The sequence below is a fragment of the Lathamus discolor genome, chromosome 4, assembly GCF_037157495.1.
Source record: "Lathamus discolor isolate bLatDis1 chromosome 4, bLatDis1.hap1, whole genome shotgun sequence".
Classification (NCBI taxonomy): Eukaryota; Metazoa; Chordata; class Aves; order Psittaciformes; family Psittacidae; genus Lathamus; species Lathamus discolor.
Window position 1 is genome coordinate 3,734,978 of NC_088887.1, and position 16,363 is coordinate 3,751,340.

The window sequence follows — 16,363 nt, forward strand, 5'->3', positions numbered from 1 at the left end:
CTTATTCGTGTGAGTCTTTCTGTCTTTGGTGTGAAAGTTAAATAGGATTATGTGCCCTTTCCCTTCTAGTTTGTTGATTATCCCTTCAGTTGCCGCCTGATACAGCTTCCTCCAACTCATATTGAAGCATTCTGCTGCTGCACAAAGAAAGCTCTCACCTCACATCAGTATGTTGCACCATGCAGATGCTATCTCCTAATAACACCAGTCAACCCCATTTAAGAAGGGTCGCTGGCAGCCATGGGAGAGGATGTGGAATTTGGTACCCCTGGAGGTGGCATGCTGATGGTGGATGTGCCACAGAGGCTGACTTGCTGCTAGCATGAGCAGGTGTCTGGGCACAGATATTCTAGGTCTTTTTTGAATTCATTTATCTATAAAGATGAGAAAGTTGTCCGCTCCTTGGAGCATCCCCAAAGGGAAGAGGCATCCAGTCCAGGTCAGGGTGGTTCTGCATTTACTGCCTTAGGACTGTAACAAGTGGAAAGCTCACACTTGCTCAAGGAGGTATTAAATGGGAATTGTGTGTGGAATTCACTGAAGAAAGTAAGATTTGATAGGGACAACACAATTATGCTACTGGGTAATCAGTTTGCAAAAATGAGAGGAGGTTTTTCAATGCAAAACGTAGCCATAGGGTCAGGGATATAGATATGTTTTGCAGAGGGTGTGTGAGAAACCATCTTCTTCTGCCCTGTCACTGCTTTTGTGGTATCATACACTGTCATACAGGTTGTAGGTATGACTCAGGAATACTGAACAAAGAGATGTATATTTTAACCAAGGACGTAATTGACTTAAAAGCACTTTAAATAGACATATTCTCTGCAGTGATCTTTGCAATCTAGAGGAGACAAGGAGAACTTACTTTCAGAAATCTGTACCATTAGCAGATACGATCTACCTAGGTCTTAGGAAGCTTGGCCATCTACTGGTATTGCAGCACACAGTGCTGTCCCCATCCTTTCCTCCCAGCAGCTCTAGTGAGAAAGTTCGCCATACAAGAAGGGGTTTGTTTGATCTAAACTGTTTGCTTAGGTTGGTTTAGCTTTGTATTTGTTGGCTCTAACAACTACAAACTCATGCAAACAAAATGATAGTGGCGTGTCTAATACATAATAAATACAGTTCTCGCTGTATTTATTGTGTAAAACAAAACTAATACTGAAAGCATTCTCAGCTTGTTGAAACTTAGGGGAGTCCCAGAGTGAGTGATAAGAAATAAACCTTGCTATGTTCCTGCACTTCATATCTAACAAACAAACACGATGTCTGTGCAAGTACAATCCAAATACGTCTATTGGATATATGCGTATACCTAATGATAAACATTTATTTAACCGCTTAAGAGATAAGTCAGAAATGACTAGCATTCACTGGCCAATACATTTAAAGACTCTGATTTTCAGAAGGTGTTAGAATTGGTTTGTAAGGCATTCTCATTCTAGGCCTGTGTCCCAAAGTTGCGTAAGTTGATGTGTGAAATTGGTACAGAATATTTCCTCAGCAGTCTTGTTTTTGGCACTGTGAAGAAGGTCAAAGTCGTTGTCTTCTCCTAACTTTCCAAAATATAATTCTGGTAAGCTTCCTTCAGCATTCCATTTTCAATTCAATCTTTAGCGTTCCTGTAGTCGAGTACATCGTGTCCCTGGGAAGGACTAACCCCTCATGTAACAGGACATGCTGGAAGCCAACTGGCTGGAAAGCAGCTTGCCAGAAAAGGACCTGAAGGTCCTGGTGGAGCATCTGGGACTGCAATAGGAAGAGCACTACCAGCAGGTCAAGTGAAGTGATCCTTCTCCACTCAGCACTACTCTGTGAGGCCACATGTGGTGTATCCAAGTTAGCCCCAGCCCAGCACAAGAGACATGGATAAACTGAGGCAAGAGCAACGAAGGGTCAATGAGATGATTAAAGGAGAAAAACATCTGTTATATGAGGAGAGGCTGAGAGATGGGACTGCCCAGCCTAGAGAAGAGAAGGCTCAGGTGGATCTTATCAATCTCTATAAACAGCTGGTGTGGTATAAAGACAAAGGGAGGCTCTATTTAGAGGGCCTTAATGACAGGACAAGAGGTAGTGCTAGGAAGCTGAAGTACAAGAAATTCTGTTCAAACATAGGAGAAAGCTTTTTTTACTCTAAGTGTGATTGAGCAGTCTAACAGGTAGCTCAAAGAGAGTGTAGCATCTCCATCTGTGGTGGCATTCAAAACCTGACTAGTCAAGATCCTGAACAACTTGCTCTGGCTAACCCTGCTGAAAGCAGGGAGTTGGAATGGGTGATCTATACAGGCCCCTTTCCACCTCAATCCATGTGTGATGATTGTGTGCAGAAAGGATAGCGATAGAGGAGAAAAGGTAAGGGACTGATCAGTAATTATTGTCCTCTTTTAATTCTGACCTTTTTATCCACATAGCAAGGACTTCTCAATGAAATCTGGAGGAGTAAACTCCCCGTGTATTTACTTAGGTTGGAGAAAGAGTAAACCTGTGGGTGCAGAGGGGCTGTAAACGTCAATATCCCTGCTTCAAAGAAATTCAGGAGAGCATCGTTGAATTAATCATTTATTTAGCGTCGGGAACCTCAAAAGCTATTTAATTTGTCAGAGCACATAAAGTTTATGCATACATGAATATGGAAAACGGCATAGGATTGGCTTAATTTGCAGAATGCCTCCAGAAGACTAGATATCTTTAAGGGGAGTGATTTGATTTATTTAAATTGCCTGTGGGTTACTGCTTCTTCCTAAGCTTTTTCACCGGAGAGCCTGCCTGATTCAATCTTATATGTGTATTGTACAGCGTTATTGTATGCTGCAGTGCTATAGCAAGCAGCTATGGTACTCCCCCTTGGAGTCAGCAACGAGTAAACTGAGACCTGCTTTCCACTACTAGCTATCCCCATGTGAATATTGGGATTCTTGATTATGGGGGCAAGAGGTTTTAAATTGCATCTGAGCCTTTCAGTTAAATTACCGCATACCTCTGCGTAGTCACACTTGTGTTACTCTAAGAATTAGGTTTTTTCCTACTTTTTCATGGTAAATTAATTGGGATGTTCTAAAGGTAGAGTGCACATTTTGGGATTTGAACTGATCTGAACAAATTAGTTTATAAACAAGTTTGCATTACACTAGTACAGTTTTACTATGGAGACAGGTAATATATGTTGAAGATGTCTTTGGGCTTCCTTGCTGCAAGAACTGTGAAAGCTCCGGAATATTAACTGCTGTTCCAAAAGAGCTTGTCCACAGTTAGAGCTTTCATTTCCATGTACCATATTCAACTCGGTCTGGGTCATCACGTTGTCCAGGTCAGACCAAAGGGGACACAGGGGCAAAGCAGGGAGAATGAGCAAAATCAAAGCCCTGTACACAGGGTGGATGGGAATAAGGGGATTAAGTCTGTGACCCTCTTTTTGCAACAGAGTATTCCTGGATAGAGCAGCTACTCCATACTAGGCTGAATATTCTGTCTCCAAGTACCAACTTTACTTGTGTGTCTTCTGAGCTCCTACCCCTTCTATTATTTCCAGTATGATTCAATGTTCAGGGTTCCAGCAAAATGATTATTAGTAACAGAGTTCAATGAAGATAATTAAATTCTCTGTATTTTGAACTATACCCATGCTGATGCCCAAATCTTTTTTCTCTTAATACCTCAGGCCTTTTTTGCATGACTGCTTGATAATATAATAGACTGTTTTCTTTTAATCACCAAGAGCCCAGGGTAGCAGCTTTAAATGCAGTATTATGTTTAGTTAGCTCTTAAGGACTTAAGGCCTCGTAAACCAAGGTCTCAACAGTGCAGCTGCAAGTGGTGGTGGTAGGTGAGTTCATCTACAATGTCAATACTAAATCAATTCCAGAGAGTTTTGTGCTGTCACGTACCTTGATACCAGGAGAGGAACACAGGGGACATGCTGTAACAAAAGGCTTCCTCAAACTCTGCTCTCAGTTCAAGACAGCTCTTTCACAGAATCCGATAGATTCAGATAGTTGAAAAGATTAAATTGGGGTATAACTAGGAATCTGCTTACCTGCTGGAGAAGGAAATGCAAAGGAAACACAGGAGGCCTTTTGTAGGCTAAATTCCACCTGGAGATATTAGTCTTTTCCTAGTAACTGTAGAAAGTGAATAAGCTCCTTGTATAAGTGTCTTAAACAGCCTCAACCTGAGTTTTGGTCAGTGCACAATTCATTTGTGCATTTGAAAAATGTTGATTCCTTTCTCTGTTTATATAGGAAGCATAAAGAGAATAAGCACACCTGGATCCAAAATGAGGCATCTACACACAGCTATAACATATAGAATAACAAAAAAAACCCAGATATGCCCTGTGTCATCTCAGGCTTCCTTAGAAGAGCAGGAGTCTTATTATCAGGAATCTGAAACACAGAAGGGATAAAAGTTTAAGGAGAAGGTAACCAATAAGGCACTATGGAGTTTGTGCAAGGGGATGGAATGGAAATAGTTCAGAACTGAGCACTAGGTACAGAAATCAGGTTCATTGGGAGGAGAGTCTTAAAGGGTGTAGATGTAGCTGGTTCCTAATATCTTGATCTACGTGTGTCATTTGTGGGTTGAAAATTTCAAGCTTTCTTGTACTTTCAGCTTGGGAGGATAAGCATTTAGAACAGAGAAAGAGTAAAATTTTTCAGTGCTGTTGTAAGCAAAGACTCGCTTGGCTCCCAGGAAAAGTTGTTAAAACCTCTTCAGAGCTAGAATTTTATTTGCCTGAAATAGGTGGCTTCATGGGAATAAATTCAGCACCAAGCTGAGCACCAAGCTTTATTTCAGTATATCTTTGATTACTTGCAGGGACTGCAATGCTATTTGTATGTTCAGCCTTTATTCTGTTAAGCTAGACTGCACTGTCTTCAGCAACTCACAAATGATGTGTGATGCTCCCTGCTTAAATAAAATCCATATTTAGAAAGGGCTGTGTGGACTTTACAATCTGTATCCCAAGACAGGTCCCTTAAGTAGATCTGTCTTCTAAGAGACAATTTGAGAAAGCCACAGATGTTTGGGGCATGATATATTTCTTTCTTTCCCTATGGTCTTTATAAAAAGGGCGAGAAGATAGACTTATTAAAAGTGAGCTAATGACATGATGTAGGGAGTCTCTGGTTCACTGACTGTTATTACAGCTGTGCCCCCTTACGTACTGAATACCTAGGACATGCTTGGGTTTTTGAATGACATTTATCTTTTGAGTTTCAAACGTTCCTGGCATAAATAAAGATTTTACGCTTTTCAAATGTGTTTTACAGTTCAGCCCGGAGGCTATTCAAGGATCATTTTAACTCAATAAAACTCCTCCTTTAGGGATATAAAAGGGAAGTGTTTTAACAATGTCACTCCATGCATAGCCTGTTATTAGCTAGAGACGTTCTGCCTGCAAAGCCTTTGATCCCTTTTCCCCTGAATGTCAAGGAAGCTCTGCCGAGGCTTCAAAGTCTGACATACATGAGTGTCTTCTGTGTGCACACCGTGCTCATGTGAATGCTCATGACCTTAGATAAAGTTCGCAGGGGAAGTTTGTGGCTCAGCTTTGATTTTTCTCTTCCACTACTTTTAGCTACCTTTTCCAGAGGTCAAGTTGAAATTGTGTTCAGCAACCTATGGATAATGGTTTACTTGCTTCTATTACAGTCTTTAACATGAAGCTATATGTGGATTTTCATTTACTATCTTGGCTTGGTAAAATAGTAAAATAAAGGTAAACAGATGCTTAGCACTCAAATAATATTCCTTGGACTTCTGGCTCTCTCTCCCTTATCAGTGCTAGCATTCTCAGTAATCACTGAGAGAAACAGTCTGTGTTTCTCTTGATGGTAAACAAAGCTATCAACTTCCCTTGCTTCTTAAAGCTATGCCATGTAGAAAATTTACAGGCTGGGGACAGCTGGGTAAAAAATGTTACTTGTTTCTTTGGGTCTGGGGACTATTCCTGTCCATAGGAATTGCTAATGGAATAATTATTTTTAAAAAGCATTTCAATATAAAGCCGAATTATAGTTTGAGTTATGCAACCCTGCGTGTTACAGGCTTCACATACACGCAACTTTGGTTTGACTTTTGGTCATAGACTCTTGAATTCTATGATTCTATGACTCACACCAACTATGTCAGCTGGTTTCAGCCTTGAGATGTGTTATCCTATAAAGAAGAAATAACTAAACGTTCGTGGAAAGGGAAAGCACGCTCAGCACCTGACTCTTGATGCTACAGGCCGGGTGGATAAATTCTTCATTCCAAAAACTTCACACCAGGAAGCCCGAGGCTCTAACATCCTGTAAAGCAAAATAACAATGGGGTAGGAGAGGCAAAGCAAAACTGTTTATTTTAAACTGATATGGTCTTAAACACATACAGTGAAAAAAATTAAGTATCGCAAAGCTCCCACCATCACCATCTCAAACAGAGAACAGAAAGAATAACATTTATGTTATGAGTACCTTTGGGCTGAATCCTTATGAAAGCATATACAGCATTTGCCTCCTCTCTGAAATAACAGCTGTGAATGCCATGGCACCATAATTTTCAGTTTCTGAAGTGAGTGCCTTGTGCAGCCTGATACTTCCCAAATGGACATGGCGTTTCCATGATTTATTACACATGTGTTAAACATATGAGCAAGTCTAGCGTTTTGCTTGCTCTGTGGAAGGCATTTGCTATCTCTGTTAATAAAAAGAGGGAGAAATAAGAACATGAGTGTGCAACACTTAATGAAGTTTGCTTTTAATTTAGAATTTATTTGCAAGAGTGAGAAATGAGCTCTGATAATCTCTTGTCCAGTGACAGCTGCTGGCCAGAAGGTTGCCTTTCTCTGCACTTGAGATTGAAATGAAGCTGCTGCCCTTTAGTGTAATTCCTGCTTGTTTTCCCTTTTCCAGTTCCCTGCTATCTTTCTCTCACGGCACCTGTGCAAAGCCTGCAGCCACTCTGGAGGCTATAACCACAGGCTGGAGTTCACATGCTTCCAGATGCATTTGAGCACTTATGCCATAATGCAGGTAGTTATCCATTAAAACAGCCATTAACAAATCAGACTTTAAAATTGCCCTGTTTTGGGGAGAAACTTACTCAGCTACCCCACACAGCTTTGTTACATCCAAAGTTACCCTGCTTCTCCTTGTCCTTAAAGTTCTATTCTATTTTATTTGTTCCACATTTTAATATGTGTAAATACCCAGATATTGATAGACCTTTTCTGGAAATGGGAAACCTTTTCACCTGCTTCTTTATGATTGTGTCCTACTAGGATCCAGCCTGGATCTGGTGTGGGGCTCCAATAAGCTGACCTGAGCATCTTGCTGCTGGATGGCCGGGGGACTCTCAAATGCCTGATTCCTTTAACAGGGAAGGTGCTTTGTGTTCTGGCTGATGGTCACCTAATGATGCTATAGAATCACATTTTACAGCCCAAGTCATAAAAAAATATATTGAGCCTGCTCAATATATTCAGCTCAAGGAGAAGGTGCAGGAACACAAACACAAATACTGTGCTAGTTTAACTATGTGTCCTGGAGATTAAAGGGCAAAGGACCGTGTCTGCACGTGCATTGAAGAGGTGGGTAATTGTATCTGGAAGAGAAGCATGTAGGGTTTAGCAGGTTTCCAAAGTGTTGTTAAAGTGTGGCTGTTTCCTCTTCCTCCTGCCTCCTGGGAGGCAGCTGGGGACCCAATGCTGACTGGCCCTGCTTGGAATGTGCCTGTGGGATCAGGCTTGCTTCAGCACAACCTCGTAGAAAGAGGCAGTGCCTCCAACTGCACTCAATAGAGAAAGTAAATAGCAATGCAGGTAGAGAAGGTTTGAAATAGTATAATTCCTGCCTTCTGTGAGCAGGCTTCTGTAAGAAACCCCTTAGATGTTAATCTACAGACAAGATGTAAAGGGTCCGAGGATGAGCGTAACAGTTTATACAGACGTCATGTTAATGTGATCATGTCATGGAGATGTGATATCATTATTGTGATTTGCAAGTCATTGCTTAGGACTCTGCCACGAAGAGAATGCTGGTTGGTAGTGGAAGGGTTGGGTAAACCTGAAGATAGAAAAGTTGGTTCACAAAACCCCAGATGTTGGATTGTTGAGTGCGATGTGTATGTGCAGCAGTGTGACCGGTGCCAGACGAAGCCATGCACGCGTGCCTGATGCTTGCGCTGGGGTAATTTCCCTCATGTATCTCGACTCTGTGACTCCAGTTTGCTTTGCTAGAGCCTCTGAGTGATCATTTTCTTCATTCAAACACTGGTATTGGCACTGTGACCTGTATGATAGTTCTGTGGTTTGGACACTGGTCCTCTAAACCTTACAGGTTTGGAGTTGGGTCCCAGGGGATCCTACTGTCAGAAGCTGCAGATTTAATATTCAGATTGTCATCTTTATTGCTCTTGTTCCACATCACCTCCTAGGGGCATCATAGACATTAAAGAAAACTTATATCAGATTACAGTAGTATGATTAGATAGTAATATCATCAGTTTTCTAAAGAAAAAGAAACCAACCTTCCAGGTATTCAGTAGTGCAGAAGTTGTTGCAATTTATGTAATACAGTCAGTTTTGTTGGCTCAGGTGTGTTCTTGATAACTAACTGTCTTTCAGCTTAGCTTGGAATATTTTACTCTCTGATTCCAATAGCTGGGTGTAAGCAAAAGCCAGAAGTAGTGGGCTGGCCATGGTCATTTTGGAAAGAAATCCTTCCTTAAAATTGAATTTGTGATATAGAGATCTAAGCAAGAAACAGCAGGACTCTAAATGTTTCAGCAGTTGTACACACATGGCTTCCCAAAGTTAATACTGGGTTCTGTGTCAAAAGACAGGGAATTTTCTTCCAGTACATATATATGCATCTGTAAGCCAGTCACATATGAAAACAATAACAAGGAATAAGGAAAAAGTCAGTCCTCCAGCTGCTATTAAACTGGAGAAAAACAAATGATCTGTTGGGGTCAGTTTCACTGGGAAATGAATTTGAGCAGAGTTTTATTGTCATCTCCACTAGATCCTTCATGTTATTTGCTTGCACCTTTAATAGTCATGACTGAGGAGATATTTACACTTGTGAGTTTAAGCTCCCTGGATCATTGCATTTGTTACCTTTTCAACATCAGCATTCCCAGTTGTCACAAATGCTACCTAAGAACATTGAGCGCTCAAAGTACATTTCCCCTCGTAACTCTAGGGAGTTTTGAATGCTCATATTAACTGCTCAAACTAGTCATAAACCAGTTAGGCTGGAGTACCAGACAAATAGTAGCCGTGCGATGCATAAACACACTTCCGCATGCACTGCATGTAAACCTCTTAATGCATGGGCATACAAGCCTAAAGTTAATTAGAAGAAAACCCAACTCTTATTCAGCGAAGAATAAAGAAGAGTACACATACATTAATCAAAACACCAATAAAAATGTAAATACACAGGGGTATATGAGCCACAGGATTTATCCTAAAATCACCGAAGCGGCATTTATTCAAGTTCTTAGTCTAAAAAAGTACTCCTTGAAGTTTTATCTTAAAATGTATGTTTTCTAAATAATAAATTATAGTAAGTTTGTGTTGCTATTGATGCTTTGATGTAATTTTTAAAACTTCACTTTATCCTAAAAAGCTTTATAATGTGTCATTATTTGCTATGCCATAGTACGAAATTGGTTGTGTTCGTGGGAGCTGCAGACATTTAAAATACCTGTTGTAGTACTCTGTTGTTCCACAATCTAAATGTCCTTTAATTTAAGAAGGGAAAATCTTGAAACCATTTATGTCATCTTGGTCAAACGAAAGTGTGGCATGTGTTTGTCAGTCAATCCCATGTGTTAGTAGAGGAGTCATTGCTGGGCATAAGCGAAGAGACAATTTAATAAGAGAGAGACAGACTGACTTCAGTTGTGCTGGGCAGCAGGCACAGTAGAAGAGCCAGACCACTTCTATCTGTTGGCGTACGGCGGAGTCTGGTTTGAGGAAAGGCAGATTAGGGCTACAGCTGTGACAGGTTGTGCCGAGTGGCAGCCCCTGCAGGCACAGGATCCCGACGGCCCTCTCTGCACCCATCCACTGGGGTCTGCAGGGCTGGCTATCAGGGATGCTTACTTCAAGATTTATCCTTGATCCCTTCAACTCCGTTTGTTTCAGAAAGAGGGGTCCCAGTGCTGAAGTCATCCCAGGAGCAGCACAGTTCGGTTTTGCCTGTGCTTCAAAGAGCTGTAAACCTCACATTGTGCCAGGAGAGGAACTGCTGGAAAAGAGGTTCTTGTGAGGGCTGTCCTCTCCAGGGCTCTATTTTATCAACAGAGACACAGAGGCAAATCAAAGTCAGCTATTGCTTGTAAAATCCAATGTGAACACACAGAGGATGGGAACAGCAGGAAAATGACGAAATCTGGACCTAGATATTGAGTCTGTATTTTTAGCATCCTTTGTGTTTCAGTGTTGAAATGCTCAGATGATATACGAAATAGTTTAGCAAGATGTAAAGAGAAAACAAAACCAAAACAAAACCACAAATAACATAAAAGAAACAACCCCCAAAACCCACAAGACTAAAAATTAAGCCACGAATACATAACTTTCCTCTGAATGCAAATAGTATGGTTTATCCTGTGAAAAAATAACTGACCACCAAAATATCTGAATACACTGTTCCTTTATGCCCGGAAGATTAATGCCTTAAAACTAGGTAACTTTTGTAGTCCACATAGTTAAAATGAGGTGGTTATTTAAACAGATTTGGAATGTATAACTCAGAGGTTCAGTAGCTGTCGGAGTGTGCCTGGTGTGCAGAGTTGTGTTGCTGTTCTGCACACTGGGTCAAAGGAACCTGAAACTCTGTTCCCTATGATTATGTATCTCCCCTCCTCTTGTCCATGTGGTAGGATGCTGTCTCTTCCAGATACTCTGTATGTATAATTTCCAAGCAGCTTTGGAAACCCTAGGGATTAGAAAATGTATATGAATGTTTTATAATGTTATTGGTAACTGCAGAGCAGATGCTTTTCTAATAAACTGCTGTGAGATAAGTTACTGGTAGCATCTGCAGAGATGGGTGTAAATGAGCTCAAAATAATTAATGCTGTGTTAGAAGAAAGCTTTTTTCCAAAGCACATCTGTATTGGAGCAAGTAAGATTATTTCAGCCTGCCCTGAGAATGTGTTATAGCACAAATTACCATAATTTACTAAGGGAAAAGCCATTTCTGTTAATCATATATTAATTATTCATAAAATCTGTATTAATGTTACCTTAATGGGAAGTGTTACCAGCTGGGGTACTGGGCTTGGCAATCTATTCCCACACAAAAAAAGATTGATTGCTTGATTTAAGACATAAAAATGACTCACAAGAGCATAAAAGCAGTAAGCATAGGTATAAGAGTTAACACAGAGCTGGCTACGGTAGAGCAGTCCAGTCAGCTAACTGCTTTGTGTTTTGGCTCTAACGCTGGTTTGTGCCTGAGTGGAATTCAAGTGGGATTACTGAAGGATGTTCATTACAAACCAGTCCTGTACATTTTGCCCTAATGCTTTTCAGCTCTTCAGCAGGCATAGATCTGGTGAGTCTGAGTAAAATAGAAAAAAGCTCCTTCCCATTCTGCTTAAAACCAAACACATAAAACCCCTCTCCAAAACACGATTTCAGTAATTTAAATTAGGATACTTTTACAACTCTTTAATCTTCTCAGAAAGCTATTGTGAACCATGTGTCCTGTGAAAATACTGCTTAGACAATATGTTTCAACCCAGACCAAATGTGGAAGTGCGTACGTACGTATGTGCTTGTGTGAGCGTATGTAGTTTTCTAGATGCTCAGCTCAGTTAAGGGAGGATGTCAGTATTTAGATGAGGACTCAAGACTAGGAGGTGCGTTTTCGGTGGAAGATCAGCAAAATAAAACGTAGAATGAGTTATCAAAAATTGATTTTAATTAAAAGTTCTTGGTTTTCTGGCTTTTTTCTGGCAAGCTCTCTTGCACAAAAGCAAACCCAAACAGAAAGGGCACTGGCTAAGGCTTGCAAATGTGTAATGCTTGTAAAGTGCAACTGGTTTTATATGAACAGTAAAAGCTGCATAGGATTCAGCTGAAATTATATTGTTTAGATCAGCTAGAGCCTTTTATTAGGATAGCAAAATGTTGAACTTATAAAAGCATTTGTTTTACATGTTAAGATAAAAGGCTGTTTATTGGTAAAAGATTTTTGTTTTGAATGACAGCTATAACCTTCAATGTGCGATCTGTAAGCTATCATCTGATGAATTCTGGCCAACGAGATGGAAGAGAAGCATTTGAAATAGGAAGGCAACCCAAGAGAAACAGGAAAAAAAAGGAGTTTAAAAGATTGCATAGCTTTCAGTGAGCCTAGGAAATGTAGGCCTAGTCTTGGAGGAACACAAAGAGCTACAACACCCATAGACATGGGTGGTCTAAAGCTGAACTCATGTTCAAGAATCTTAGGTAATTATGGGTTTTTTCTGTAACATTGATAGTACTTCCAAGCTGTGGGTAGTGAGTAAGTCTGGGGCATGCAGTCAATTGTCATGCCTAGCTGATTAATACGGATCAGAAATGAGGTTATTTTTTAGTTTAGATTTTTTCCTTTGAATTTCATTTTCAAAGAAATGCGGTAAAGGAGAAGTGTGTATGGGAACAATTTGGAGAGCTTACCAAATAATGTTATAAAAGAGTCTGTATTCTGTGGTATGCTGATGCCTATTACTAGCCGTGGATACCAGGAGCTCTTTGTACATAATGCATCCCAGCACCATTTTACGCTTGCATATGAAAATGTTATCAGGGTTATGCAATCTGGTAATGATAATACTCCAGCATTATAACAAATAGGTAGTACTGATTTTTTTTGTTCTGTATTTTAGTATACTTAATGTATTTCATTGCTTACACTGTAGTAGCAGATCGAAACCATCTGCTGTCTTGCCACTAGTCCTTCAGTCGAACAGAAAATCTCAGTTCATTTTCTTTGAGGCCAGTATCCTTTAAGGCATGTGTACGAGGACTATAATCCAGCTGCTCAATGTGGATACAAGTTCAGACCTATGCTCATGAGTTTTTAAAGTGGAAACAACGCTCTTTGCCAAGGATTGGAACAGAGATGAACTCATTTTGCTTTTCTCTCTTCCCTCCTGTCCCCATTCCCTTTTACAGCTCCGTCCCCCATCACAGTCATAAGGAAAGACAGGACATCCAGGAACAGCGTGTCTCTGTCTTGGCAAGAACCCGAACATCCAAATGGGATCATCTTGGACTACGAGGTCAAATACTATGAGAAGGTGGGAAGAAAGATCAAAGGGCACGATTTTGTGCTAGCAATCCTGTAATGAAATTATTGCATCTTGCTTGCATTAAGGATTCAGGGGCACCCCAGTTCATTCACTCTCTGCCTTAATGACATTAGGTGTTGAAACTGTTCAGTCTTTGGTAAGGAGCACATCATGAAAATGTGAAGTGAAATTGCTAAGCTGTGTTGTCTACCAAGTTCATCGCCAAACACATCAGAACAAAAATAGAAATTAATGCAGCCAAGCCTTAATACCTTAATTTTTTTCCCCTCCCTTGAGTACAGTTTGCTTACTCAGTTCTATTATGCTGTCAGTGTTCATACGTTTATTTGTCAGTATCCATATGCTGGTTCTTCCCTGTGGCACAATTATCTTTCACACAAAAATTATTTGGAAAAGAGATGGGTGATCCTTTGGGCTGGTTTGCACCATGAGAGTTCCTACTTTTCATGAATAACTGAATTCTTCATCAATTGTATGTAAATAACTACAGACAAAAGACAATCTGCCATTAAACAGGTTCTGTTTTTCACTGGCATTTTCTTGTATTTACAGCTGTTGATTTCTACATGCTATGCAGATCTGTATATAGGAAAAAAGGAATCTTCATAACAAAATGGGGGCTTGTAGTAAATCTTACTGGTAGAATTAAAAAAAGCAGAAATTGTGAAGGTTATGGAGGGTGGTATTAGCCATTTTTAGATTGATCAGAGAGACCTTTTGGTAGAATATGTTGCTACTGAAGTAGACAAACGTTGGAAAAATGTCACAAATAACGGTTTAATTTATTTAACACTTACTAATGCTGTTCATATCTGGAAATCAGGCTTATATTTCATACATACCAGGGAAGACATGGTGCTAATATCCACATAGAAACTGCGGTTAAGACGACTCCATGGGTGTTCAGTTAATCTTTAGGAAGTTTTCCCATGCAGTTTAGCAGTGGTGCAATGTGGCATTGATAGTCCACACATGATCGTCAGCTGAACAATAGGGATTGGAAGGCCCTATTCTCAAAAGATTTCTCCCAGATTATTGCCCCATTTGATCTGGGGATGGTTGTTATGGTGAGCGCTTGAAACTTCAGAGACCTTGGTTAAAGTCTAAACATACCTACTGCTAAAAGAGGAAGAAGGAAACTTCCTAAACATTTCAGTTCAGTCTCACCTTATAGAGCAGTACCCTATGGATTTTCACTTTGGGGTGTTTTTTTTTTTTGCATCTTCAGCAGTGAAAGGATGTAGGAATTATTTGGGAGCACTTCCACATTTCTTAAGGAAAGATGTACTGCCTTTTAGTAGGACTTGGAAGAGAGAGCTATTTACCTCACAAAGAGCCAACACCTGAATGACACAAGAACTTCAGCCTGGTTTGCATAGGCCAGGTTGTTTCTCTGCATGATTAACTTGTGTTTCATTTGAAACCTACCTTGCTGCTACTGGAGATATCTTTGTTTTCCAAGAGCTTCAGCAGCCCCTTCTGAGCTTAACCTCCAGTCTCCCCAGGTGTAAGTCCTTTCTTGGGGGCTCCATGCAAGTGCCATGAAGTGCAGTATATATCACACGCCTATGTTGAGCATTGTGGCATTGGAGAAAGTAAAACCCTCTTGGGTTTTACCTGCTCCAAAGGGAGAGGATTTTTCCCTTTGCGTGCTTTTTAGTTCACTTTAATTAAACGGAGAAGTTTTATTTTTGTATTTGGGCTTTTTTTGCTGTGTTTTGAAAATTGTCCTGCACTGAAATTGGCTTCTTTCATTCCAGGAAATTGTCACCATTCAGTACTGTTGTATGCACAGTCTGATATATAATATATATATATGATATATAGTATGTACGTAATAGAAGCATGCTTCTATTCCCACTGATAATATCTAGTCTTATGGAGCAACTGGTTGTCATAAGACAGCCTCCTAAGACAACCAGTCTTAAGAGGCTGATCTTGCACACGTGTTTCTTCCCTTTGAAGTCTATGATCAAGAGTTAGTATGCACCAGCTTTCTTAAACCAGAGAGGCAACTGCTTGACAATAAGAGCCAGACCGTTTGGAGCAAAAAACCCCAACCTTCTGACACCGGTGTTTTTAATGTGTGCTCTGCAGTCCCTTGGGAGTCAGAAATCTGTTCCACAGGGTTTATGAAAGGTGACTATGAAAAGCAAATCTATTGTCAGGAGGCTTTAATCCAATGCCTATTTTAGCTCTGCAAATTGTAAAAGATGGAAAACTACTACTGTGTTAAACTAACCTGAAGCCAGAGCAGCCCATGCTTGGCTGTTACTCTTCCTTACTCCTCCAAACACCTTTGGAAGATGCTGCTTTTTAGTCTGAGATCTCTAAGCAGCCCTACTCACTTCTTCTTTTGAAAAGAGAGCTTTCTTTTTCAACTGGTCCCATCCATTTGATTTTCTGCTTCAAAAATCATCCTGGTTGTGCTCATCAAAAGCCCCACTGCTGTTAAGGGTCAGCTGCTAGGAAAGGTCAGCTGCTAGGAAATGCAACTTTTACCGTTAGCGATCTGCATATTTATCCTGAAATGTTACACCTGATTGCTGGTAGACCATTTATGTTGAGCCATTATTTCCCTCCTGTTTTATTTTTTTTACTTGCTATACCTTTTGTAATCCCTTAGAAATTAATAAATACAGAATTAGTAGAATAGTACAGCCCAATTCTGTCATATACCGTGTCCATGCAGTTTTCTTTTATTTCTTTTTTATTCTGCTAGGCTGTTCTTAAATTTCAAGGAATCCGTGCTTTTAATAGGCAACTGCGTGTTACTGATATTCAGGATGTTAGAATAGGTTTGGAATAAAAATAGAATTTCCTGTATCTAAATTATGATATCGTCTAGTTTTTCTAATGTGTTACTGGCATAAAGTAAGTGGAAAATATTTGATTTCTTCAACCTATTCAGTTGTCAGGGTTTTTTTTTTTTCACCAGTGATTGCACTTGTGTAAGCAAGAGAGAATAGAGAGAGCTTTATATGGTGTTTCTAGAGAAATTAGGAGCTACAGTCTTGGGAAACTCTTTTAACTTTTTGGAATGAACTTACAGGGTTTT

At 40.1% G+C, this 16,363-nt stretch overlaps 1 protein-coding gene across 5 annotated transcripts in view; it reads left to right on the forward strand.

The window, feature by feature from the left end:
- The window catches only part of EPHA3 (EPH receptor A3), a 220,164-nt gene that overhangs the window by 151,643 nt on the left and 52,158 nt on the right, over positions 1–16,363 (forward strand). For all 5 annotated transcript variants that reach the window (XM_065676023.1, XM_065676024.1, XM_065676026.1 and 2 more), the window contains one exon: positions 13,169–13,293. In XM_065676023.1, the coding sequence (XP_065532095.1) occupies positions 13,169–13,293 (125 nt within the window). The remainder of the gene's footprint in view (positions 1–13,168; positions 13,294–16,363) is intronic.